This window comes from Furipterus horrens, unplaced genomic scaffold, assembly GCF_987537825.1.
Source record: "Furipterus horrens unplaced genomic scaffold, mFurHor1.1.pri manual_scaffold_15, whole genome shotgun sequence".
In the NCBI taxonomy this organism is placed as follows: domain Eukaryota; kingdom Metazoa; phylum Chordata; class Mammalia; order Chiroptera; family Furipteridae; genus Furipterus; species Furipterus horrens.
The window spans coordinates 22,844,964-22,868,913 of NW_028327185.1; the positions used below are offsets into that span (position 1 = coordinate 22,844,964).

At 47.4% G+C, this 23,950-nt stretch overlaps 1 protein-coding gene across 1 annotated transcript in view; it reads left to right on the forward strand.

Annotated features, from left to right (window-relative positions):
* The window catches only part of ACTN2 (actinin alpha 2), a 62,502-nt gene that overhangs the window by 23,530 nt on the left and 15,022 nt on the right, over window positions 1–23,950 (forward strand). The window contains exons 2-13 of the mRNA XM_090263399.1: window positions 698–812; window positions 1,711–1,830; window positions 2,115–2,201; window positions 5,956–6,043; window positions 7,350–7,428; window positions 10,030–10,111; window positions 13,794–13,879; window positions 15,240–15,332; window positions 16,864–17,094; window positions 19,117–19,264; window positions 20,687–20,837; window positions 23,393–23,501. Coding sequence (XP_090119525.1) covers window positions 698–812; window positions 1,711–1,830; window positions 2,115–2,201; window positions 5,956–6,043; window positions 7,350–7,428; window positions 10,030–10,111; window positions 13,794–13,879; window positions 15,240–15,332; window positions 16,864–17,094; window positions 19,117–19,264; window positions 20,687–20,837; window positions 23,393–23,501 — 1,389 coding nt within the window. The remainder of the gene's footprint in view (window positions 1–697; window positions 813–1,710; window positions 1,831–2,114; window positions 2,202–5,955; window positions 6,044–7,349; window positions 7,429–10,029; window positions 10,112–13,793; window positions 13,880–15,239; window positions 15,333–16,863; window positions 17,095–19,116; window positions 19,265–20,686; window positions 20,838–23,392; window positions 23,502–23,950) is intronic.

Genomic DNA, 23,950 nt, shown 5'->3' on the forward strand with positions numbered 1-23,950 from the left:
AAAATAAACAGAATGATTTTAGGTGCCACTTCAGGTGCAGTCCGTCTCTCCTCTGAAGACCGCCTGGACACGTGTGAACGTGACTAGACCGTGCGCCCTTCCAGGGCTGCACTGTGTCTAATCGTGTTTGAAATCCAGGTCTGTGCCAGGAGGAGGTTATTACCACTGTTATTATTTTTTTGGAGATTGACGATACTGCAAATTTGTTTAATTGACTTAGTTACTAGCTTAAGACTGTTGCTTATCCGGGATCACTCATAGATAATTACTGGTGATGGGCCCCTCCTCTCTTCCCCATTCTGCTGCATACCCCCACCCACCCTCTGCTCTGAAGTAAGACGTTTGAACAGTCTTTACACATTGTTTATTCATCTGTTTTGCAGACAAGCTTATTTTTGTTGTACGCACAGGAAGAGGTTTCAAAGGTGAAGGTATAGTGTAAATGTGGTACCTTTTCAAACTGAAAGCAAAAAGTCCTCAGGTTGACATACCAAGTAAAAGGTTTTGTCTCTAAAGAGGAAATTTTGCTAAAATCTTACCCTTGGGCCACAAATCATTTTCTTTTCCTCACATTCTGTTTGATGGCCCAAGAAGCTCCAGCTTCTTAGACCCCCCAGAAGGTGGGAGACTCTGCGTGTGGTCCCCTTGGAGGGTCCGCCCCCATGGGCCGTGCTGAGCCGTGTGTACTCTCTTGCAGACGTTCACTGCCTGGTGTAACTCCCACCTCAGGAAAGCTGGCACCCAGATCGAGAACATCGAGGAGGACTTCAGGAACGGCCTGAAGCTCATGCTGCTGTTGGAAGTCATCTCAGGTGGGTGGGAAGCGTTGCTCCGGTGCTGCTCCGGTGCCACACCGGTCCTGCGTGCATGCGTGTGAGCAGCAGACATGCCTCTAGCTATACAGGCTGCATCGCAAGTTCCCTTGAACCCGCTGGGCAAGATCGTGGTGTTATAGGAAAAGAAAGCCTCTCAAAGAGCAGTCTGCTGGGAGTAATTTTTCTGTATAATAAGGAAATGTATTCCATTTAAAGCTGGCATATTAAAGTAGTGTTTATATCACCCACCTTGTAACAAAATAAGAGAAGAAAAAATGACGTTTATGTCACGACTCACTGTGCTGCCGTCTGCATTCTTAGTCCAGCCAGTGTGTATTCCAGAAATCGTCTGTCAAGCAGAAACCCAGTGTACATGTTGGCGTAACGAAGGGGCTATGCTTTGCCTTGAATTTCAATTGGCTGGTTTAGACTTTGGACTAGAGAATGGATCACCCTTGTGGAGGTGTGACTGGGGAGGATAATGGCAAGTCTGCTTGATCCATATATCTTCATAATCAGGTGTCCGGGGGGAGCCCTGGCAGTCACCTCTGGGATTTGAACTTGGCTGACCTGTGTTCCTTGGGCAGCTTGTTAGCAGCCCCAGGTGCCCCGGGACAACAAGAAGCTTTCTTCTTCACTCCGTCGTTTGGCTCATAGGCCCAGCTGGACGCTCGGCAGATCTGAAAAGCACATAGCCTCAGCAGCATGGCTCCCCACTGGCCTGCTCGCTCTGGGAGGTCTTGGTTAATGTTCCCTCTGCCCTGTGATTCAGCAACCAGGGGCACATCAGAGACAGATAACCATTTCCACTTAAGGAAAGTATGGACTCTTGGGCCTTTTGATTCCATGTTGCGGAGCTGCTTTCTGTCTCCACTGATCTGTTTTAATCTGATAGGGGAGAGGCTGCCCAAACCTGACCGAGGAAAAATGCGATTCCACAAAATTGCCAATGTCAACAAAGCCTTGGATTACATAGCCAGCAAGGGCGTGAAACTGGTGTCCATCGGGGCTGAAGGTGAGCTGTGATGGGAGCGGACCTGACACCGCACTGGGTTGTTTCCAGTGACTATGCGTATGTAAGATTTGTGCTTGTTATTAACTCAGAATTCACTCATTTGGTTATGAAGATCGTATTTATAACTAGACACATTGCGACACTTCTGGAAACATAAAACTGGTCTTTCTATATACATATTTTCCAGTAGCTCCGAAGTCAAAACTTTTGGGAAACGTAACTTGAGGGAAATTATGTACTATGTTACCTTCACACTCATCTGCTTTTGGTTTTCTTCCTTGAAGAGATTGTCGACGGCAACGTGAAGATGACGCTGGGCATGATCTGGACCATCATCCTCCGCTTCGCTATTCAGGACATCTCAGTTGAAGGTAAAAGACGTGATATAAATCTGACTGTGTTAAGAGACGCAGAGCGACTTGTAAACTGAGCTTACAAATTAAAACTTGAACGTGGTTTTATAAAACTGAACAGTCACTTACGTAATTGAATGAAAGATCTGTAGTTGATTTTTCACAGGTTTTATCTTTGCGTGGGGAAGACCCTGGCACTGCCGTTTCCGTCATGGGGGTGGACGCATTTTGGAAAAGATGAGCACACGTTTAGAACAGAAGTCGCTTTTTCAGATGAATTTTTTTTTAGCTTATTTATTGCTTATTATACTTGTATGTTCATATGTGTAACAGAATTCTTCAGATTTACAGCTGAAACGCTGTTTTTCAGGTGCAGAAAAATGATTAATCGAAATCCAGGTTTGTTCATTTGTTCGTCCTTCCTCCCTCCTTCCTTCCTTGTACTAGAGTCCTAATTCTTGGTGCTACAACTGAAGGTGAAATTCTTTAGTCTTACGTCCACTGTATTTCTAAATATTTTGATGAATTCAGCACTGTTGAAAACTGTGAAACTGACATTCTTAAAATTAGAATATTGCCCATTAAGCTCTCAAATTGCAAAATGTATAGCCAGACATATTCAAGGGTGGTTTGAATTGCCCAGTCAGCCTCCCGTGACTTTGTCACCTAACAGGTAACCAGGTACATGGATGGTGAGGGTGGGCCATTGTTTGTAATTCTGTCTAGAACCAATTACCCTCTGGTGCTCGTCTTTTTTAAGTGATTTTAGTTACTAATCAACAAACGGAATTTAAAAATCAGCGATTTGCTACCTACTGTTTACCAGATGACATGAAGCTCACAATACCTGCCCTTCAGGAGTTTCTGACCATTTGCATTATTCCCTTCTAGCACTGGAACTCCACTTACGTCACCTAAAAATCAAAGATGTGATGATATTAAAACCTCAATAATACAGGCTCAGCCAGCTTGAATTAATAAACAATTTGAACTGGAAAACTTCATACAGTGTACTTATATTACAGTACATGCCTTTCATTCTAATGAAAACAAGATGCTTCTTAAAAGTTCCTGCTTTACTAAAAAAAGGGTAACTTATAATAATGTTATAAGTTAGATATACTTCTAAATTTAAATAAACAGTTGAACCCACTTTAAAGAACAAATGATATTTAAAAAAATCTTGTTCACACTATTGCATTTGCTAGAGTAGTAAATCCTTTTTTACAGAGGTGAACTTGACCTCAGGTTTTTTCTGATTGGTTACATATTTCAAATTATGGTGATATGATTTGAAAGCTTAATTCTGTTTCAGGTGTAATTTGAATGGTATTATCTGTTAGAGAGTTTTCCTCAAATTATTACAGTAATTAGATAATCAAACCACAGGATTTTGTAAAAGCTCACCATAAAAATATTAACCTGCTTTTCAGAAGATCCTGAAATTAAACATTCAAAAGTGATCATTTCATTAGCAAAATGCCTAAGCCTCTTGAATCAGATGTCTTTCTGTGTCCAACACAGTGGATGATGTTAGTTTGCTAACTTATATTTTTTTCTTTTTATTTTATGAAGTAATTTCTTAACAACCTCACTTAATTTCTGTAAGTCTACAATAAAATCATCTTAAGGTGTTTTAATGATGTGTATTATGTAGAAAAAGATGTTATTACAACTGAATTGTTTGAGAAGCAGTCTTCTTTAACAGAATGGTGGCCCTCGTCCAAGAAACAAGCGCGAGGCTAACGTACCTTTTGGGGGGGGGGGCGTCAGATGTGCGGGTTCTCACGATGGAATGGCAAATGATGCTGCCTACTTATAACATGCTTTTACACCCACGGTCAGGGTGTTGTGTGTGGATGTGTGTGTGCACCTGTGGGGAGTGGGGTGTCCCATAGGCAGGGACGAACTTGGCACAGGTTTGCTGACCTTTGCTGAAAGCCTAGAAGTGGACTTGGGAGAGAGTCAGCTTTGATTAGAGTGGCCAGTTAAACAAGGATGTTCCACATTCAGAGCCTAAGTGTGTTCAGACAGTCAGACAGGAAGAAATGAGGTGAAACTCACTGACTTGAAAATCTAAACTTCAGTAGCAGTTTTAAGATTTTTACTGATCTGCTTTACATCTGTTTCCTTTTCTAACATAATTTCCATTTAAACTATAAAAATGTAGTTTTATTTCCTTCTAATGTGTTTTTTCTTACTAATTACATTGGGCAGAACCCAAAGGCAGGCAGTTATACATAGTAAAACAGCTAGATATAGTGTTTCATATTTCAACACCTGTACCAGTTCATACATTCATAAAGTTTTAGAACTTCATCTTTTTCCTTAACAAGAATTTGTTAGACAAGAGACATGAACAGGAGTCATTCAAATTATTCTTATAGCACATGAAGCTTTGGGAGTGTGTTTATTTCAACTGGGTTATGGGTCAAAGAAAACTCTGAACTGGAAGGATGACTTAGATAAATGATTACGGAATACTTATTTTGATTTGAAAAAATGAACTTTAAAGCCCTTATTAAAATGAAAGACCAGAGAGAGAGTCTACATGTTTACAGGGACTTTCTAAATTGTTGGAACTTAACCACAGGTAGAACCTTAGGTTCTGTAAGTGGCTCTGCAGAGCCGCTTGGTGTGTGTGTCCCCAGAGACAGATGCTGAGGTGGTGGTAGATGGAGTGGCTTACACAGCAGGAATTTATTTTCCCACAGTTCTGGAGGCTAAAGTCCAGCATCGGGAACTAGCATACTCAGTTTCTGCCGAAGGCCCTCTACTGGCCTGTCGATGGCTGCCTTCTTGCTGTGTCCTCACATAGCAGAGGCAGACAGACAGTCAGAGCGTGTGCATGCACAGGCGCGCATCCTGAGTTTTGTTCTCACAGGGGCACTAATCCCATCATGAGGGCCCCACCCTAGTGACCTCATCTGACCCTATTGCCTCCCAAAGGCTACATCTCTGAAACCATCACCCTGGTGGTGAGGGCTCCAAAATGGGGTTTTGGGGGGATATACTCAGTCCATACAGAAGGGCCCATGGTTTTTTGGGGGAACCGTCTGTGGAGGATAAAGGGCGAGAACAGGTGATAGCAGAGAGAGCCTTCAGACCCAAGCCCTTGGCTGACACCTGTGCTGGAGAAGGGGGAGGGAAGGCTTGGGGACAAAGAGTCTCATTCTGCAGTGCTGTCCCAGGCCATGGGGAGTCTTAGAGGCATCCCACAGGTGGCAGGGAGGTGCCCTCTGTTGCTGGTCTGTGGCTGGAGCAGCCTGAGCAAGTGTGGCCTCTGGGGAGCGCAGACTGGTGGCTGGGGCTGCTGTGTCTGCTCTGTACTCAGGCAGCTGCTCACCCTCCCAGCAGCATGGCCTCGGGGTACACAGGGCTGGGTTGGGGCATCGACTTGGTCAAAACTCAAATCTACCAATAAAAATCTTCAAGTACTACAAAATCTCTGGGTCAGGGTATAAATTTTAGACATAGTGGCCTCTGTGAATTTCATTTACCTAAGAATATAAATTATAAATGAGGTGAATGATTTTTATATTTTCATATAAAAGGTAAGTTTCATGTGTTTTATGTCATAACTTGCCATCACGCCTGCAGTGTCCTTTCTGAGCCCCTAAGTGTCATCAGAGGTCGGCCCCCGTTCCCCTCCTCCCGCAGAAACCAGGAGAAGAGAAGGCACGTGGCGCTGGCCCCTGGCAGGGCGGCCGACACTGGGTGAACGGAGTGGTGCGCTTGTCCCTGTGGACACTCTTCTTGGCTGTCATTCCAGAAACCTCTGCCAAAGAAGGCCTGCTGCTGTGGTGCCAGAGGAAGACGGCTCCTTACAGAAACGTCAACATTCAGAACTTCCACACCAGGTGAGCACGGGACCCCGATGCCCTGCCTCCTCGCTGGCACCCCGATGGCCGGGGAACAATGTGCGTTCGCCACAGCCACTCAAGAGGCCTTTGTGTTTGCAGCCAGACCACAGCGATGGGGTTTTTGATGCTTTGGTTTTCTCGGGGAAGACGCGGTTAAGATGAGGGATGCTGATAAAACAGCTCCGTATTCACGAGTGAGTTTCACGTGGCGCCAGACTGGGTCTTCAGAATGTTAGGGTGTAGGAAGCCGCCTTCCCGGGCCCTTACCTCGCAGCGGGAGATGGCGGCAAGGATCACTCCTTCATGGGAGGAGAGACCGCAGCAGAGGCTGAGGTCCCCACGGCTTAGCTACACACCCATTTCCCTCTGCCCGGGATCCGCTTCCTGTGCTGGAATTCAGGAGAAGTAGGAGAAGCGTGTTTGAAAAACTGTAGAGAACGATAGAGTGTGAGACCACGATTTATCCCTTGCCTTGGTCTTCTTTCTCAGGCAGATCTTCTGTGGTTGTTGTGTGTGAGTGGTTTAGTTTCTCACTCTCCGTATGGTGGGTCCCCCTGAAAATAAATGGGGAGTCAGAGAGGAGAACAAGGATGACACACATGAAACCTTGGGGAGGTTCCTCTGGGTCCACAAATACTATTGGGGTGTCTGGCAGGTGCCAGGCACTGAGCTGGATCTGGAGGACACAGAGGTGTCCCTGCACACATGCCCTGCAGGGTGAGGCGCCAGCGTCAGAGGTCCCAGACATGCCTCCCACTCACCTGGCTTCTCTTCCTCCGGCTGAGGGTGGTCCAAGCACTGCAGCAGCATGGCCCCTGGCTCCCTCCTGCCCAGCCCTTTGAGGAGCAAGCACCCGCCCCAGCTATTAGGTGACCCGCTGGTCACCACATGTGTGCCATCGCTGGGAATGGTTAGTGCTAGTGTCTTGGGGAAGCAGACTGGAACCCACATCTTCTCTGCTGAGTCTTTGCCTTAAAAAAAAGAATACATGACAAGGAAAGACAGTGGCTCCTGGGGGCCACGAGCAGCCCTTTGAGGACCCAGGGCCTGAAGCTGAGGATGAGAAGTGGACATCAAGGGGTGGCAGTCCTGGGTGACCCTGGGAAGAAGACAGGTGTTCAGGGAGGGGCACGAGGCCACCAGGTGGGTAGGGAGGAAGGTCCATGGGGCCTTTCATGCACTAAGTCAGGGGGAAAGCAGTTAGGGGCAGTTCGACTGGAATTTCAGGCCCCAGTCTGAGCAGTACAGACTCTGCAGCTTCTTCTTCATTAACTGGTGTCCCGTTCTTCCTGACGTGGCGCAGCTGGAAGGACGGCCTTGGACTCTGTGCACTCATCCACCGGCACCGGCCCGACCTCATTGACTACTCAAAGCTGAACAAGGTCGTTGGGCTTGCCTGTCTGGCCCGCCTGCCCCCAGCATGTGGCCCCCAAATGAGCACATCAGCACTGAGCTCTGCATGCTCCCAGGCAGGCCCGGCAGGGGTCACGGAACATGGGCAGGGCAGCGGGAAAGGCGCCCCGTTGCCACGAGGGCAGGACAGCCCACAGCCAGCCGTCCTCTTGGCCCAAATTAAGCTACTGTTGACTTGGCTCCACGTTCTGTGAGGCTTTGTGTGTGTTGTTAGAGATGTTACATTCCTAGACTATAAATATGAAGGTTCAAACCCTCCAGCCTTCTTGCTCAAGTCCCTTTGCCTTTTCTGAAGGACTTAGTTGCAGACTAATCTACTCAGAATTGATTCACTTGTCTCACACAAGGGACATTTCTTAATTATCTCGCTATTGATGCAGATACTAGTTGTAGCCTCAGAAAAGAAGTTTGAGGATTTTGGGAGGAGCTTTGTTCTCTTCAGAAAACTCAACTTAGGAAATTTTAATTCTCCCTTTAAGCTTAAACTTCAGTGTGCTTATGTTTCAAATAGTCTGTGAACTCTTCCTTTGAAAGAAGTGTAAAAATGTAATCTGTGCTGGACAAAGGAAGTCCATGCCCCGTCCACCCATGCTGGACAGTCTCTGCTGCCCAAAAGTAACGCCACATGAAGGTTTAAGCCCGAGGCCCCTGCCCCCAGGTCTCGGTCGCTGGTGTGCTTAGCTGGCCCCTCACATCGCGCTGCATGCTGCCCTCACCTGTGTGGCGTGGATGGTTGTTGGCAGTGCCCTGGCTGTCGCCGTGTGTGGCTGTCACCTGCTCCCCACCCCCTCCGGGGCCTGGTGCCACAGCACTGTGGTGGAAGGTCGCCGAAGGGGATGGAACCACCAGTTTCTCAACTTTTTAAAGTGTGTATATTATCCCTGAGTTTTTGGAATATTTTATATATACAGACAGTATATACATTTTTCAATTAATCTTTATTTCATTTGCAGAATGAGGGGACTATACTAGACAGATAGACCTAGTTTCACTAGCAATTTATAATGGTCAGTTTTTATTGCAAAGGTGAACAGACCTGTGTGAATTGTCCATCTATGATGGGTAAAAAAAATGATAATTAACAGTAGCAGCCAGTGCTTATATAGCTCTAGATAAGATACTGTTATAAATACATGCATGTTTATCATATATGTATGCATGTATTAACGTGCATAGTATATGACATAGCTATGTGTTTATACACATGTACATTAATATTGATGCGTATTAATAAGCATTTTATATGTATATTACACATATATTCATCCAACCTTCATAATGCACAGTAAAATATGATATACTGCACCTATGAACTAGGCAGTGCTATTATCCCAGTTCTACAGATGAAGGAGGGAGGAGTTCAGTAATCTGCTCCAGGTCCCACGGCCAGTTGCTGAGCCAAGAAAACACTTAACTGCCTTAATTATCTCTGTGAGTGACCGTCTCAGTGAGATAATTTTCACAAAGTCTCAGAATCATTTCTCTCTATTTTTAATGCTGAAGTTTTTCTCCTATATTGAAAACATAAAGAAGGAAATTTTACTCAGCTCTGTGGCTTTATGAACATTTGCACAGAATACCCAGGTAGGACTTCCTGTACAACACGGCTGCTGTCTGTGGAGAGCTTATGGGCTTCGTTTAACAGCATTGAGTTGAAATAGCTTTTTGCCTGAAATAACCAGGTGCTCTGCGAGGCTGGAAGCTTCCTTTGGCTTCTTCCTTGAATGCTGTGACTGTGTTTTTGAAGCCTGCGCTTTTGAAATGTTTCACCGTATTAAACTGAATGTGCTCGTTGCCGAGTAGTGCAGTTTCTAACGTATTTAAGTGGCTTTGATGTTCAAATTAATCAGAGCCATTCCTGGACTAACACTACTTTTCGTTTTGATTTTTCATTCTTTACACCCTGCTCCCTGTCCTAGGTTCATAGCGATCAGTCTCTTTAAAGGGTCAAAACAAGAAATGTTAAATCTTTTAGGTTTTTGGTATTTCACTTCTGTACCTTTGATTCAATTTATGTTGTTACATTATATATATTTAACCAGCTTTTACAGTGTAAGATCAATGAACTCTCAAGAAGAAAACTTTCTTCACAATTTTCATTTGCAATTTCAAGGTTTGTCATTTCTTCTCATCTTTAACAGGCAGAAACATGACCTTGCTCGTTTGAGCCATCCAGTAACATTGATTAGTGTTTCCTTCTCTTTACCCCTTTGCTCTCTGACACTTAAAAGGAGGGTGTCGGACTGATTCTCCACGATCGCCTTCTAGATCCTGTCCAGAGAAAATGCTCGGCCGTGCTCCTCCCACCTGCAAACGCTTTGTTCTCATAAACCTTTGCTCCTGTTTATGGATTGCATTGTGCATGGATTGTGTGGAGTTTGTATCATTTTTGATGCTCTTCTAAATGTTTGAAGTGACTGGGAAGAGATAGAAGAAAAATCACTTATACTATAATGGTTTTGTGTGGAAGAGAAGCTCTCTTCCCAAAAATGAGGTATCTAGAAAACATTATTGATATGTCCTGGTCAAAAATACATTTTTAAAAACTGGTGATGCTGTTTTTCATACAGGATGACCCAATAGGAAATATCAACCTGGCCATGGAAATTGCAGAGAAGCATCTGGATATTCCCAAAATGTTGGATGCTGAAGGTGAGGTGCAGCACTGTGTTACGGACTCATAAAATCTGTGGGCTGCATGCGGTGGCCGTGTGCGGGGCTTGTAAAACCTCATAGTCAGGTTTCATCTGAAGTACGTAGGATTCCTCGGGGCATTAGAGGGTTTCATGTGTAGCTTGTTCATAAGTTATTTTTTAAAATTTTGCATACACACACAAAAGCCAACAAAACTATGGCGAAAGGATTTGGTAAAAGGCCCAGCTTTGGCAAGGAAACAGGATGCTTTAGTTTGTGATTTTCAAAGAAAATGTTCATTTTTTTTTTTTAATAATCTATATTTCCTTATCACGTCAAGACAACTTAAGTAAATTTTCTCATAAAGTGCTTAAGACTCCACAAGGAAATATTTTTTCCTTCCAGCTAGAAGATATGGAGTCAAAATGTAGATGGTACCTCTTGAACTTTCACGTTTTACTTTTATTCATCTAAGCTAAATTTCATTTAGTTAGATCTGAAAGAACTTCTAAATATTTTGTAGTTTAGCATCACTCATGTGGGGAATGGTTTCAGATGCCTTCTGTGCCCTTTGTATGCGATGAACTTGCGAGTTGTACCTCTGGCACACCATTTAAAGCACTGATGTGGAGAACATCCATTCTTTTCACTCATTCATGATTCACTCATCACTTGGCAGATATTTATTGAGCATTTACTGTGAACAGGACCCTGGGTACTGCAGGGGATAATGAGATGTGTAAGGTAGGGTCCTGACGTCCAGCAACTTATATCACTGTGTTGTGAATATTATTCCCGAGTGGTCCATTGCTTCCACTTAATTGCTTTGTTGGGAAAAACAAAGAACTTGCTTATCATCAATAATCCATCTTCTGTTCCTCCTCAATTTTGGTGATTATGTTATGGCTGTTGTAACAAATTACCACCAACGGGGTGGCTTAGAGCAACAGAAATTTATTCTATTACAGTTCTAGTTGAAGCCAAGGTGCAGGCAGGGCTACGCTCCTGTCAATCCTGAGGGAGAGGACCCTCCCTGGCTTCTTACAGCTTCGTGAAGCCCCAGGTCTCCCCTGGCTTGTGGTGGCTCGCGCCAGTCTTCACGTGTCCGTCTTCCCTCTGTCTCTGTGTCTCTTTCCCTCTTCTTATGAGGACACTTGTCACAATGGATTAAGAACTCTCTCCCCTCCAGCAGGACCCTGTCTTAACTGGAACATCTGCAAATAAGCTCATGTTCACAGGAACCAGGGATAGGACTTCAACGTATCCTTTGGGGGATGTAACATTCATCTTTTAATGTTTTAACTACCTATTTCTTAATTTAACCATTTATCAAACACCTGTATTATTGGTGTTAACACGTGAACATGCCCTTTGGAATTCTCCTTGTGGTTTCTCCACAACTCTTTAAAGGGAAAAAGTCAATAAAACCATGAACTTGCAGCAGAGACAAGTTTCTGTCTCTTTTTCTCCACCTATCCTCCCTAAGTTTGCATTTGTGTAGTCTCTCCTTTGACCTTGCCACAAGGTAAACAATTACCCAGAGTCGACTCACTTGAATGAATAGCTCAGATACTAAAGTGAGGACCAAACCGGTGCCGTGGAGTGCCTTCCTCTTGCAGGCCATCCGGGCCTCCCTGATACAGTGCAGCTCAGGGCACCCGGGGTCCTGGTTCTCCGGTTTCCCCTGGTCTCTGAGCCCGGGTTGGGGCGCACGTCTGAGCCCTCCACGCATCCTTTGCTCTTGATGGAATGTTGCCTCCTTCCCGTGACACACCTAATCTTCCACTACTTTCCTTCATCTTTCCTTCTGAATGGTTTAGAGAAGGTCTCACAGACTATGTTAATCCCTTTGCAGAGTAATTTCTCATAAGAATCTTCTGACTGACCGGGCTATGGGGATGGTCCAGCCTTTGTGTGTTGGCTCCCAACATGTGGCCTTGCGTTAGCACAGCATCGCGTTATTGTGTCTTATTCCTGCCACCTCTTATTGTCATGCTGTGCCCTGGTCCCCTCCTCAGATCCCTGGCCCCACCTGCTGCTGTAGACCGGAAGCCCAGGTGGGAACTTTCTTCTAGTGGCTCATTGGAACTGTGACCTGTGGTAAAAACTGGAGAAATGCATCCTCATCCTGTTTTCATGTTTCAAAAGGTTAGGAAAGTTGTTTCCCTGTTTTCCTCCGTAGACCTGTTTGGAGGTGCGCACCAGGTTTTGATATGCAGGTGTGTCTGTTCTGTGTGGACTTGCAGAGGGTCTTTGCTGACCCCAGGCCACCACATGCACAGTGACAGGTGTCTCTGGGACTGTGCGGTGCGTACCTGTGGAATAAGGTCTGAGTCTGGCCATGGATTTGGACTCCTGGCTGGTGTGCCCTTCTCTTTGGCAATCTATTGATTTCCATTGGCAACTCTCAGAGGAGTGACTTTGCAGATGTGACTTCTTTGGTTTGAGCCACAGTTTCCCAACATAAATATGTGGGTGACAGGGCAGGTTTGCTGCTCTGACTCCTCTGAGGTGGCTCAGCGGGAGCCACTGGTGTCTGAACACTGGAGCAGATGCCCTTTCTCCACACAGATGTAGTCAACATGGCCAGACCTGCCAGGCAGGCCATGGGACTCCTGTGTCCTGCCCCTGTCATGCTTTCACTGGTGCACAGAGCTGAGGATGTCAAACACAAGTCACTGCTCACCCTCACCTAGTGTGTCTTCATTTCTTTTCAATTGTTTTCTCTCCTTTTCCCCTCTCCTCTGAGTAAGGAGACCCATCTGGTTCTGAGGAGGCAGTTGTGTGTTTTTAGTCTAGTTTTCTTTGAACCTTACTTTCTGTCTGTGCACCAGTATGCGGTTCATGTTTGTTTTCCGGAAGATTCCATACTGTTACCCAACCCCATGTCCTTTCTATTAATATCCTCTGGACACCCAATGACTAGGTTTGGCTTTAGGGAATTACAAAGTGTCTTCTTTTTAATTGTATTCTGTCCAGGGACTGAGCTCGGTTTTAAGTTAAAAAGCAATTCAGCCAAAACGATGTTGCCGAGCTAGAGGAGGGAAGACAGGTGTCACCGGGTTCTGTTTCTCCCTCCCGGCTGGTTAATCCGGCAGCTAATACCGATGGTAGGTAGCAAGGGTCGTGGGTGCACAAGGCGTGCAAACCCGTTTCTCAGTGTGTTGTCGCTCTTGGTGATTTTTGTAGGGGGCGTGGTAAGTATGCACAGAGGCCTCTGTTTCTCCATGTTTCCTCCTCACGCGAGCGGGCTGGGCACAGAGCAGAGAGCAGACAGTTTGGGGTGTGGTGGGGAAGCAGCAGAGAGACGGAGCTCATTGCTCTGCTGCTCTTCCCAGCATGTCGCAAAGTGACACGTGGGTGACCTGATATGGCCAAAGGCCGTGGGCCCCACAAGCCAGTCGGAAGGGGCAAAAGCTCTGATTCTGGTGCGCAGCTCATGGGCTCCCATGTCAGTGCCTTGACGGCACTTTTCAAAGCCCATCAAGGGCGAGGGAGGACAGAGGCCCTCAGTTTGATGGTTTGGGAAACGCTGGTTCAAATAATTTTGTCCATGAACCATCTGTCCGAGGTGTGGGATTGTGGGCCCAAGAGACACAGACAGTCGATCGCTGTAAACCAACTTGCCCCTCCCTTGTTCACCCTGGTTTCTGCTCTTCGTGTGTGTGTGTGTTTTCTGTGCTGTTTTTCCCTCCCTCAGACATTGTGAACACCCCCAAACCGGACGAAAGGGCCATCATGACGTACGTGTCCTGTTTCTACCATGCTTTCGCGGGCGCGGAGCAGGTACCCACCACGCGTGCGTCCGTCGGGGCTGTGCTGCCCCTCACCCCCCGCATGGGCACCAGTTGTGCGTGTGTGTGTGTGTGTGCGTGTGCTTCACATCTTACCCTGGACTCTTAAGTGTTTCATCATGACCTAATATGGCAAGTTACAAACTGTGAACATTTTTTTATTTAACAGCTTTAACTTTAGATAGTTCCTGAAGTGTTTTTAGCACTCCTTTCTTTACCATATCACCTTTGTTTTATTAGTGAATTGTGGGAAACATTTGTGCTTTAGGAAAAAAAGATGCAGTAAAGGGGAAACTCCACAATGAGAGCGAGGGACATCCCAGTACCTGGTCCCTGGAAGCTGCCTTCTCTGCCCAGGATTGTTCCAATATCTTTCAAGACTAATTCGACTTTAATTGAAATGGGAAAAGGATTATAGTGTTAGAACCTCAAAAAATTCACATTCCTTAAGATCAACAGCCTAAGGGGTGGATAGGGTAGGTAGGTAAATTTTTTTTTTTTCTCCACATTTATCTGTTTCTGTCCCCGGCCCCTTCACGGCTCTCTTCTGGGAGAGTCCTGGTAGACTAGGATGGACAAAGGCTGTCTTACTCCTCTCATCTCTCTAAGACCATCATCAGCACGTGAGGATACCCGACGTCAGCCCATACCGGGCTTTAGAGGAGAGGCTTTGGGACAGGCTGTGGGCCTGGGAGCCCAGGTGGCACATTGCTCTTCTTGACTCATTCTGTGACCGTGGTTCAAGGCACTTTGCCAGTCCAGGCCCATGTTTCCTCCACAGAACAATGATAGAAAATTATTACCTCGCCAATTTCTCATGTAGATTAAACAAAGTCTTAAAGCAGGTCCAGCTCCAGGGAAGGAACCCATCTAGCAAGTTCTACAAATTCATTTCAGGAGAGGCCTTCTGGGAACTTCGTGCAATGACGTATGTTCAGGACCTAGTCATTTTTGCTTTGATTCTCAAAGGCTAAGGTTATTTAGAGAGTTCTCACCCCATAGTCCTGAGGACAGTAGCGTGCTTGGGCGGGCAGACCTTCAGGGACCTGAGATTGTGGTTTCCTTGACCCACAAATTTATGTTACTAACTTGCTTGATGTTTTACAAAGCTTGTGTTTAGACTAATGTTATCTCCCCATTGTTCCCTACAGTATATTCAGCCTGCCGTGTAAGTCTGTGTGAGAACTGAAAAAGGTGTGAAATGATTCATGCCCTCAGTCTTACCCACCCTGACCCGAATCTGCACCGTGCACAGCACGCCACCCCCTCCATCCCCTGTGCCCGCCACGCTCAGTCTTGTGTGTGCGTGTCCTGTCGACAGAGCTGCCGTGTTTACCTATTGTGTTTTACAGGCCGAGACAGCAGCTAACAGGATATGTAAGGTTCTTGCTGTGAATCAAGAGAATGAGAGGCTGATGGAAGAATATGAGAGGCTAGCGAGTGAGGTAAAGGCAATGGTGCCCCTCAGTCCTGTTGGTACCCACCCAGAGGGTGAGGCGAGAGGGTGAACACGGGTTGTCAGCATTGTTTTCTCTACATTTTTCATCTCAGATGGAATAAAAGTAGGAAAATACAGTTGAACTGAGAGGTGGTCCATCTGTAGCAACATAATTACTGGCACCAAGGTGACCCTGATGGGCCTCTGTACCAGCCCAGAGCGCAGAGGCAGTTTGCATGTTTAAGAGGTAGAATGTGGTTTCATGGCCAGCTGGGCACCTCCAGGGTCGGGTTCCCCGAGACGACATTGCACTCTGTGATTTCCTCCTGGTTCTGACATTGGCTGCTGTCCGTGTCCAGAGGGCTGGTCCACAGTGACCCAGCTCCAAGGTGCTCTCCTAGCTGTTAGTGTGGCTCAGACTTGAGGATAAATACCTAGAGGGAAATATGTGGAAGGCAGAGCCCTCCGTCCTGTTAGCCGCACATGCGTTTCCGTGGTGCGCGGCAGCCAGGTGCTGGTTAGGATAGCACTGCCCATGCTGCTCTTCTGTTCCAATTGTAGCGTCACTAGGAACTCAGCAGCCTCGGTCGCTGTCACACAGGCCCCAAACCAAGTGACCTTTGCCCTGCCCGCACATAGCTGATGTATGGCCTGCTCTGGGAAGAGTACTGGGACACATGTTTCAGTTAATCCAACCTAATAATGAGTTTCTGTTTCCACCCTGCTGCTGTGGGGGAGTCAGTCTGGCCTGTTTTTCAAGGCCAGGGATGCACTTTGGGTCGGAAGCAGGGCCCGAACTGGAGGACGACGATCCTCCGTTATTATATCCTGCCTTTTCCTCCTCAGGCCCTCAGGCTGTGGGCACATCGCCATTTTAACTAATTTTTATGGTCTGCTGCCATTTTCTAAGTGATCTGAAGTGTGAATTACCCGTGGCTTTTCAGCAGGTCCTTTCTAAGACTCTGGTAGTAATTCAGGAGCATGTGCCTTGTCCTCAGGTATCACACCCATTTTCACATTTATCATGTGGATTTCCTCGGAAGCTAGATATCGAATTAAAATATGTTTTGGCATTGAGTCAGTCCTGGACTTACATTTGTCTAGTAAATAAATTCATTAGATCAGAGCTTAAGTTAAACCCACTTCTTTGCTGATTTTATTATACTACATTTCGCCATGTCAGGTGATTTTTTATTTTTATTTTTACTTTTTTCATTTGAAAGCTCCATCCAGCATTTGTCTGCTAATGTCTGGTCCCCGAGTTTCCTGTAAATGTTACACATTTGTAAAACATGACTCGTGCTGACTCTGAGTTTTCGACTGGTGTGTGGTGTCGTTGGGGTGATCGCCAGTGGCCGTGGGTGGGACGCTGGCCTGTCCATCCACGCACAGAGGTGCCCTTCCTGTCCTTTTAGTCGGGGCATTGTACTTCTGTAGCTGTAGGAACATGAAGTTAATCCATCCCAAATAGTGAGATCTTTTTTAAGTGGGGGCAGTTTGCTGGTGGTTTTAGCAGTATTTATGCATTTTGGGAACAGCTTTTGGAATGGATCCGTCGCACGATCCCCTGGCTGGAGAACCGGACCCCTGAGAAGACCATGCAGGCCATGCAGAAGAAGCTGGAGGACTTCCGGGACTACCGCCGCAAGCACAAGCCCCCGAAGGTGCAGGAGAAGTGCCAGCTGGAGATCAACTTCAACACGCTGCAGACCAAGCTGCGGATCAGCAACCGGCCCGCCTTCATGCCCTCTGAGGGCAAGATGGTGTCGGTGAGTGGCCCGGGCCTCTCCCCAGGGGCCGCCAAGGGGTCTCAGCTCAGGATCAGGACTCTGGCCCTACAGCTGTTTCATTCTTGGTGTCTCCTCCTGCCAGTTGTGCAGCTCTGGCTTCCCTCTGCAATGGTGTGGTGCCTCCTGACAGCAGGCCTTTAGTGACCCTGATGGACGGCCTCGTCCTCTCCTCCCTCCGCAGGCCTGTCCCAATGTCCCTACTGGGACTGCCAGCACCTAGGACAAGTGGCCTCTGCTCCCTGCTGTCACCTCCCCTGTTCCACCTCCCTCTCTTTGCATCCTTAATTTGGCCCTCTACCGTATCCCTCGCATCGGCACACAGTCCTACAGAACCTGCCAAACAAAAAAGTAAGTCCTCTGACTCTATGTCCCTATGGAGTGTCCTGTTTCTTGGCTGCCCTTTATAGCAGAACATCTAGAAAGAGTCTTTAAGAATCTGGTTTTCAGCCCTCCTCCCCCACACCCCCAGCTCCTCCGCTCTTTCTCTTCACCCTGCAGTAACCTGGCTTCTGTCCCCTCCCCTGAGGCTGTTCTCCCCCAAGTCAACAGCGTTCATGTAGCTGTGATCCTGTTCATCATTGCCTCCTTCCTGAAACTCCTTCCGTCCTTGAACTTACTGTTTTCTTCCTGCCTCACCAACGGGTCCTTCTGTCACTGCTCCAAGCTTGGCCGCCTTTGCCTGGTCTGCACACTGAGGTTCCTGGCTTCTGCTGGCCGTCTGCTCTGTCCTTACGCCTCCGGGTGATCCCATCTAGGCTCATGGCTCTGATTGCCTGTGCCTCCCAAATGTTAGTGTCCAGCTCGAACTTCTGCCAAGTTCCAGGTTTACCGATCTCCGTGAATGTCTCAGAAGCATCTCAGACCTCAGGCAGCTGCGCGTGCTCCGTACTGCTCTCTTTGTTAGTGGACGGCACCTCTAACTAACTGAAGCCCCAGGCCCTGGTGTCACCACTGACCCTTCCCACCCCCCTGTTTCTGTCTCTTTTTTGCATCCAGTCCCTCAGCCAGTCCCAGTGGCTCCACTTCCAGATCACATCTCAAATCTGTCCCCTTCTCTGAACTCGCTGCCACACCCTGGGCAGGCCACTGGCCTCTCCTTGGACCCCACAGTAACCCGCTCACTGCCTCTTCTTTTTCTTTGCCCCTAAAATTCATGTTCTTCATGGAGCCGCCACCATCTTCCTGAAATGTAAATTGGAGCGTGTCCCCTTCTTTGTCAAATCCCTCCAGTGACTTTCCAAAATATTCAGAATAAGATGCAGACTCATCCTCCTGGCCCCCAGGTCCTGGCCCCCTTCCAACCTGGCCGCTCTCCACTCACTCGAGCAGGTCCCCCAGGCTTTTGGTTTGTTCCTGGGGCCCAGAGTGCTTACTCCCCACTTCTGCACAAAATGGCTTTTCTGTCATGAGGTCTGAGCTCAGATGCCACCTCCCCAAATGGAAGGGGTCTTCGCTAAGTAACCTGCCTGAAGGATCCTCCCCCATAGGCTCTCGGCATCACCTGATCCTATATTATTTTCCATCACAGCACATCACTGTCTGACACTAATGTGTTTAATTATTGATTGTCTTTCTCCACAGCCACTGTGAAGGCTGCATGGGGACAGGGACTTGATAAGGCTTGTTCCTTTTACCTAAAGTCCTGGCTCATGTCTAGCACGTGTGTGATGTCTGGGAACTGGCTGACGGCCAGCTGCTGGCTGAGCCTAGTCACTGAGTCAAAGTGGTTGTGAACTGAGTCACTTTGAGGCTTTCTTGACTTCTGGCCAGAAAACTAAAGCCCTGTTAGCCTCTGCCCACATCTGGAGAAGTATCAGGCATCTGTTCACTTGTGAGAACAACTGTATTAGTTTTAAAAGGTCCCAGCAATTTGAATGGTTATGGGGGGGGGGGAAAGGAAAGGAAACAGAGGATGACACTCTCCTCTGCACAGTGGAGGGGTTCACAGGAATGCCTGAGAGGCAAGAGTGTGACACCAGGCTGGCCTGTCCTCGCCCCTAGGACATCGCTGGGGCCTGGCAGAGGCTGGAGCAGGCGGAGAAGGGTTATGAGGAGTGGCTGCTGAATGAGATCCGGAGGCTGGAGCGCGTGGAGCACCTGGCTGAGAAGTTCCGGCAGAAGGCGTCCACGCACGAGACCTGGGCTTATGGTGAGGGGCCCGGCCCGGGGTGGGGACAGAGCCCCAGGTGCAGTTACTAGCTCTGTGCTAATGTCGGGGACCCTGCAGGTGGGTGTCATCACCTCTCTTCACTCTGCTCTGTTGTACTAAACCTCTTATTTTCTAATCAAGCCGATAATTGTATATTTTTTCAAAAAATGGCACTCGAAATGCCTTCTTCCCACACTTGCCTATATAGGGCCTGGCCTCCTTCTGCCCTCCTCACTTTTTTCCCTTGATTCTACAAGTATCTGTTCACTCCCTAACTGTGGGTCAGACTTCTGCCAGTAGGATGTTTATTAAATGCCACAAAGCAGCATCATTTCCCACTTAGAAGATCTGCTTGGAAAAGACTAATGCAGGCCTCACCGTCTAGTCTTAGCTTCCTCATTTCACTCAGACTCCTCTCCCTCCCTCAGGCTTTGCTCATTCCTGTCCCGCAGCCACGAACTGTGGTCCTGCTGTCTCCTGCGGGTGGCTGTTTGCTGAGCCAGAAAACCGTCCCCTCTCAGAACAGGAGGTGCCTGCATTTTGGGTTCCCATTCGCTTTCTCATGGTTTGACGGGATTGCCCACGAGACACTTACAGGCACAGACCTGGAGTCCCAGCCTTGTCACCCGTCAGCTCCCTGCCTTAGAGAAGAGATCCTCCCCTCTCAGTGCCTTGGTGTCCTCCTCGCAGCAGGAATGACGGTCACCCCTCCCTCACAGGGTCTGGAGGAAGATGTAATGAGTTCATATTTATAAAGCATTTAAATCAGTATCTGGCACATAGTAAGTGCTAGGCTGTCATGGTTAAATAAGAGATCCTTTGCATTCTGTTTCTAGCTTTAAAAAATTAAATTCTTAAAGGTTGTCAATCAGGGAATGAATGTAGGTCCAGTTATAACCACACGCATTGCTTGATCTAAGAAGTATTTGTGGGGAAACAGGTGGGAAGTTCAGAGAGAAACTGTCAAATTTATTAGGGAAAAAAACCAACACACAGACATACACATACACACACGGACTGCATTTACCACAGAAAGCACAGCTTTCAAACAAAAAGAATTAGGATAAGGGTTGAACCTGTGAGTAGGCAGACGGAGTTCAAGTGTGTTACCTGAGGCTCCCAGATGCCTGTGGGCTACTCATTACTGACCTCACTGGGGGCACACCGAGAAATCCATCCTTGTTACCGGGATCCTGGGCAGGCAGGGCTCCTGTTAGAAGGTGGCCACGGGCCTCCCCCTCACTGCAGACGCGGGGTCCGCGCCTCCGTAGAGGGCCAGCCTGCACTGGGCGCAGAGCTGCCGCCCACGGTCTCCGGGCTCTCCTCTCCCTTCTCCCGGTAACTGTGGCTGGGGACATGGCAGGCACGGAGACGCTGCCGTGTGCCCGCGGGGTGTGCTCACTCTCGCGACCACCCTTGCAGGCAAAGAGCAGACCTTGCTGCAGAAGGATTACGAGTCGGCGTCGCTGACCGAGGTGCGCGCCCTGCTGCGGAAGCACGAGGCCTTCGAGAGCGACCTGGCGGCGCACCAGGACCGCGTGGAGCAGATCGCGGCCATCGCGCAGGAACTCAAGTGCGTGCGCTGCGGGCGGCGGGCGGGCAGGCGGGCGGGTAGTGGCAGGCTCCCCGGCCTTCCCGGGACGGGCGCGGCCTGGTCTCTCCCCCCTGGGCGGAATTCAGGGAGAGCGAAGCTGGGGGAGCCTGGCGTGGGGCTTGTTCAGTCTTTCCAAACAGATTAACCGACCTATCTTTGGTTCTCTGGTTGTGGGGCTGGGGCGGGTCCCCGTGGACCCGGCCCTGCAGCGCGTGCCCTGGCCCCAGGACAGGCAGGCCACCTGCTGGAGGACGGGGCTCGGCAGAGAGGGCCGGAGCGCCGCTCCTACAGGTGGCCCACCAAGCCTGGGAGCAGGCGGCGGCCGCACTGCGCGCCCCAAAACCAAAAAAAACGCAGAAATGGTGCCTCAGCTCTGGGGGAGACAGGGCAGCCCCACTTCACCATGAATAAGTCTGTGCAGGGTGCCCCCCGCCTGCGGCCGTGGGCGCCCTGTGGGGTAGGCCGCCTGGCAGTGTTCCCGAGTTTCTCTAAAGACCCATGTCCGCTTTTGATAAATACAAAATTTCATCCCTACTCCTTTCCCCTCGTCCTAATCACTGATATGTTTGCAAAATTTTTAAACCTATCACATGATGACATAAATGTTTATTTCAACATGTAATGTTTTAAAACTCCCATGCTCCTAACCTCTGAGGAGCGCAAACTCCCCATTGAACAGATAAGGTCTCTGTTAAGTGTCTAATTTTTAGCCCAAACTCTTAGTGCACCTGGTTGTCGCATCCCTTCTGCACTGAACTTGTGGCCTTTGCATTCTGACTTCTCCCGTCTCCTGAAGCCAGGTGTCTGGCTGCGCCTTGGCACAAATAAAACGGGGGGAGAGGGGGAAAGCACGAAGTGAAAGAATCTCAAGCCATTCAATACTCTGTAAATAGCTCCCAGGAGTAATTTGAATTGGTCTTAAGTGTTGCCCATATAATTATAATTATATTATTATTTATTATTATTATTATATTATTATTACAGGTATATCCAATGCCTACTTCTTCACACAAGAGAGGAACCACACACAGAATTTAAATCTGGGCTCATCATAGTGTTACTAATGACCCTGTCCTTTTTAACTTTCCTAAAATTATAAATCAAACTGTGTGTGCTCTTCTCAGAGTGCATATAAAATAGTGAGCCCCGTTATGCAGGCCCTACCTCCTTGGAAGCAGTTATGTGTAGCACTAACACATATGAGCTAAGAGAAGAGGGTGAAATGTTCACCCTAAATATAACTGTGAGCCCCGAGCATTGGTGTCTCCATTACTCAACAGGAGGATTCCTGGGTTTTGCTTTGAAGTCCTTCTTCTCTTTAATATCAGCATCTGGAAGAGCCGTAGCCTTTTCACTTTGCATTCAAGGCTGTGCAGGGTGCTAGTGTGTTTTGGTTCTTTAGTTACAACAATAAGCACAAGAATCTTAGTTTCTCTCAGTCAGTGACATGCCTGTGTGTAGAAAGCTGCTCATAAGAATGGGACAAGCTTTAATTCAGTGACAGGGAGCTGCATAGCCACTGGAAGAACTATGGGACCGCAACCACATGCACCTCCTTTACCCAGTCACAGAGACAGTGATATTCAGTAAGGACAAGTTAAGATTACTTTAGAGGGGGAAACAAATAACGAGCAGCCATTGCCTGAATTTAAGGTCTTATTAAAACTAGTTAAAGTTTGGTAAGACCTAAACGTAAGCTTTGGGAATGGATGTGGTAGGAAAGGGTGATGGTGTCTGGACTGCTTTGGAGGAGAAGTCTCCTGAAGATGTCTTTCAACCTCTCTGAGTCTTGCTTTGATCTTAACTAGAGGGTGATGAAGTTCTCCACAGTATCCAGGCTTCATCCCTGGAGATACCAGGTTGACCTTCTAGTTGAGAATTTGCTCGAGTAGTGGGTTTGAATTACATCACCTCACAAAGCTTCTGTTAGGATGTCTGGACGGGCTGGTCAGGAAGAAAAATCACCTAATGAGAAATCTTCTTGTTCTCGCTGTCACACGAGTGGCCTATGACAAGTTGAAACCTCTTTGTTCACAAGAGGAAGGGCTCTGTCCTGCCAGGTGTTAGACATCCCTCTGGTGCTAGAGTCCCAGTGCCCTTTTAGGGCAGGATGTTCAGTTGCCATGACAGGTGAGGCCCAGCGCCCTTGAGAGGTGCAAGGACACATGGGTGTGAGCCGATGCCTACCCTTCTTGATTCATTTTGATGTTCCAGCCACTGTGGCTTCAGCACAGCCCACAGGGCTGACTGCAGGTCAGGTCATTGGCATCACTTACAGGTACACTAGCACTTAAAAAGAACGCTCTCTGGGGGTCTGGCCAAGAAATTGGAGGGAGAATAATTAGCCTGAGGTATCAAAAAGACAGCTAATTTTTGTCATAATAAGTCAGAGTAGTGATCATGTTTACAGTGGTATTGTTAACAAAACACTGAAATACCTGTCAATGCTATCAGATCTTTATATATTATTTGGACCCATGTTCATTTTTCCTTATATCATTTGGGAAAGCTAATCGTTATTTCACTTCTGATAGTGAGCTGGATTATCATGACGCTGTGAATGTCAATGATCGCTGTCAAAAAATATGTGACCAGTGGGACAGATTGGGAACACTTACGCAGAAGAGGAGAGAAGCTCTGGAGGTGAGGTCTCTAAGCCACCTATGATGTGAAACCTTTTTTTTTTTTTTTTTTAAAGGTATTGATTTGAGAGAGAGAAACATCAATTTGTTGTTCCACTTACTCATGAATTCAATGGTTGATTCTTGGATGTGCCCTGACTGGGGTTCAAACCCACAACCTTGGTGTATCGGGAAGACACTCTAACCAACTCAGCTATCCAGCCAGGGTGACATGAAGCCTTTTAATAGAGACTTTCTAATTAAGTCCCTGTTATAAATTTCTTGTTTTTCTGTGGCATTATGTGTATAAAACAAAACAGATTATCCAGTGATAGAAGCCTCTAAAGAGAGTATGAAAAGTAGGAAAAAGAGGCAAATGGGAAGTTGGAAGCTTTGTACTATAATTTATCCGTATAGCAGTGCACTGTACTTTTGAATTTTAAAAAATCCAGGGGTAATGAGATTATGGTA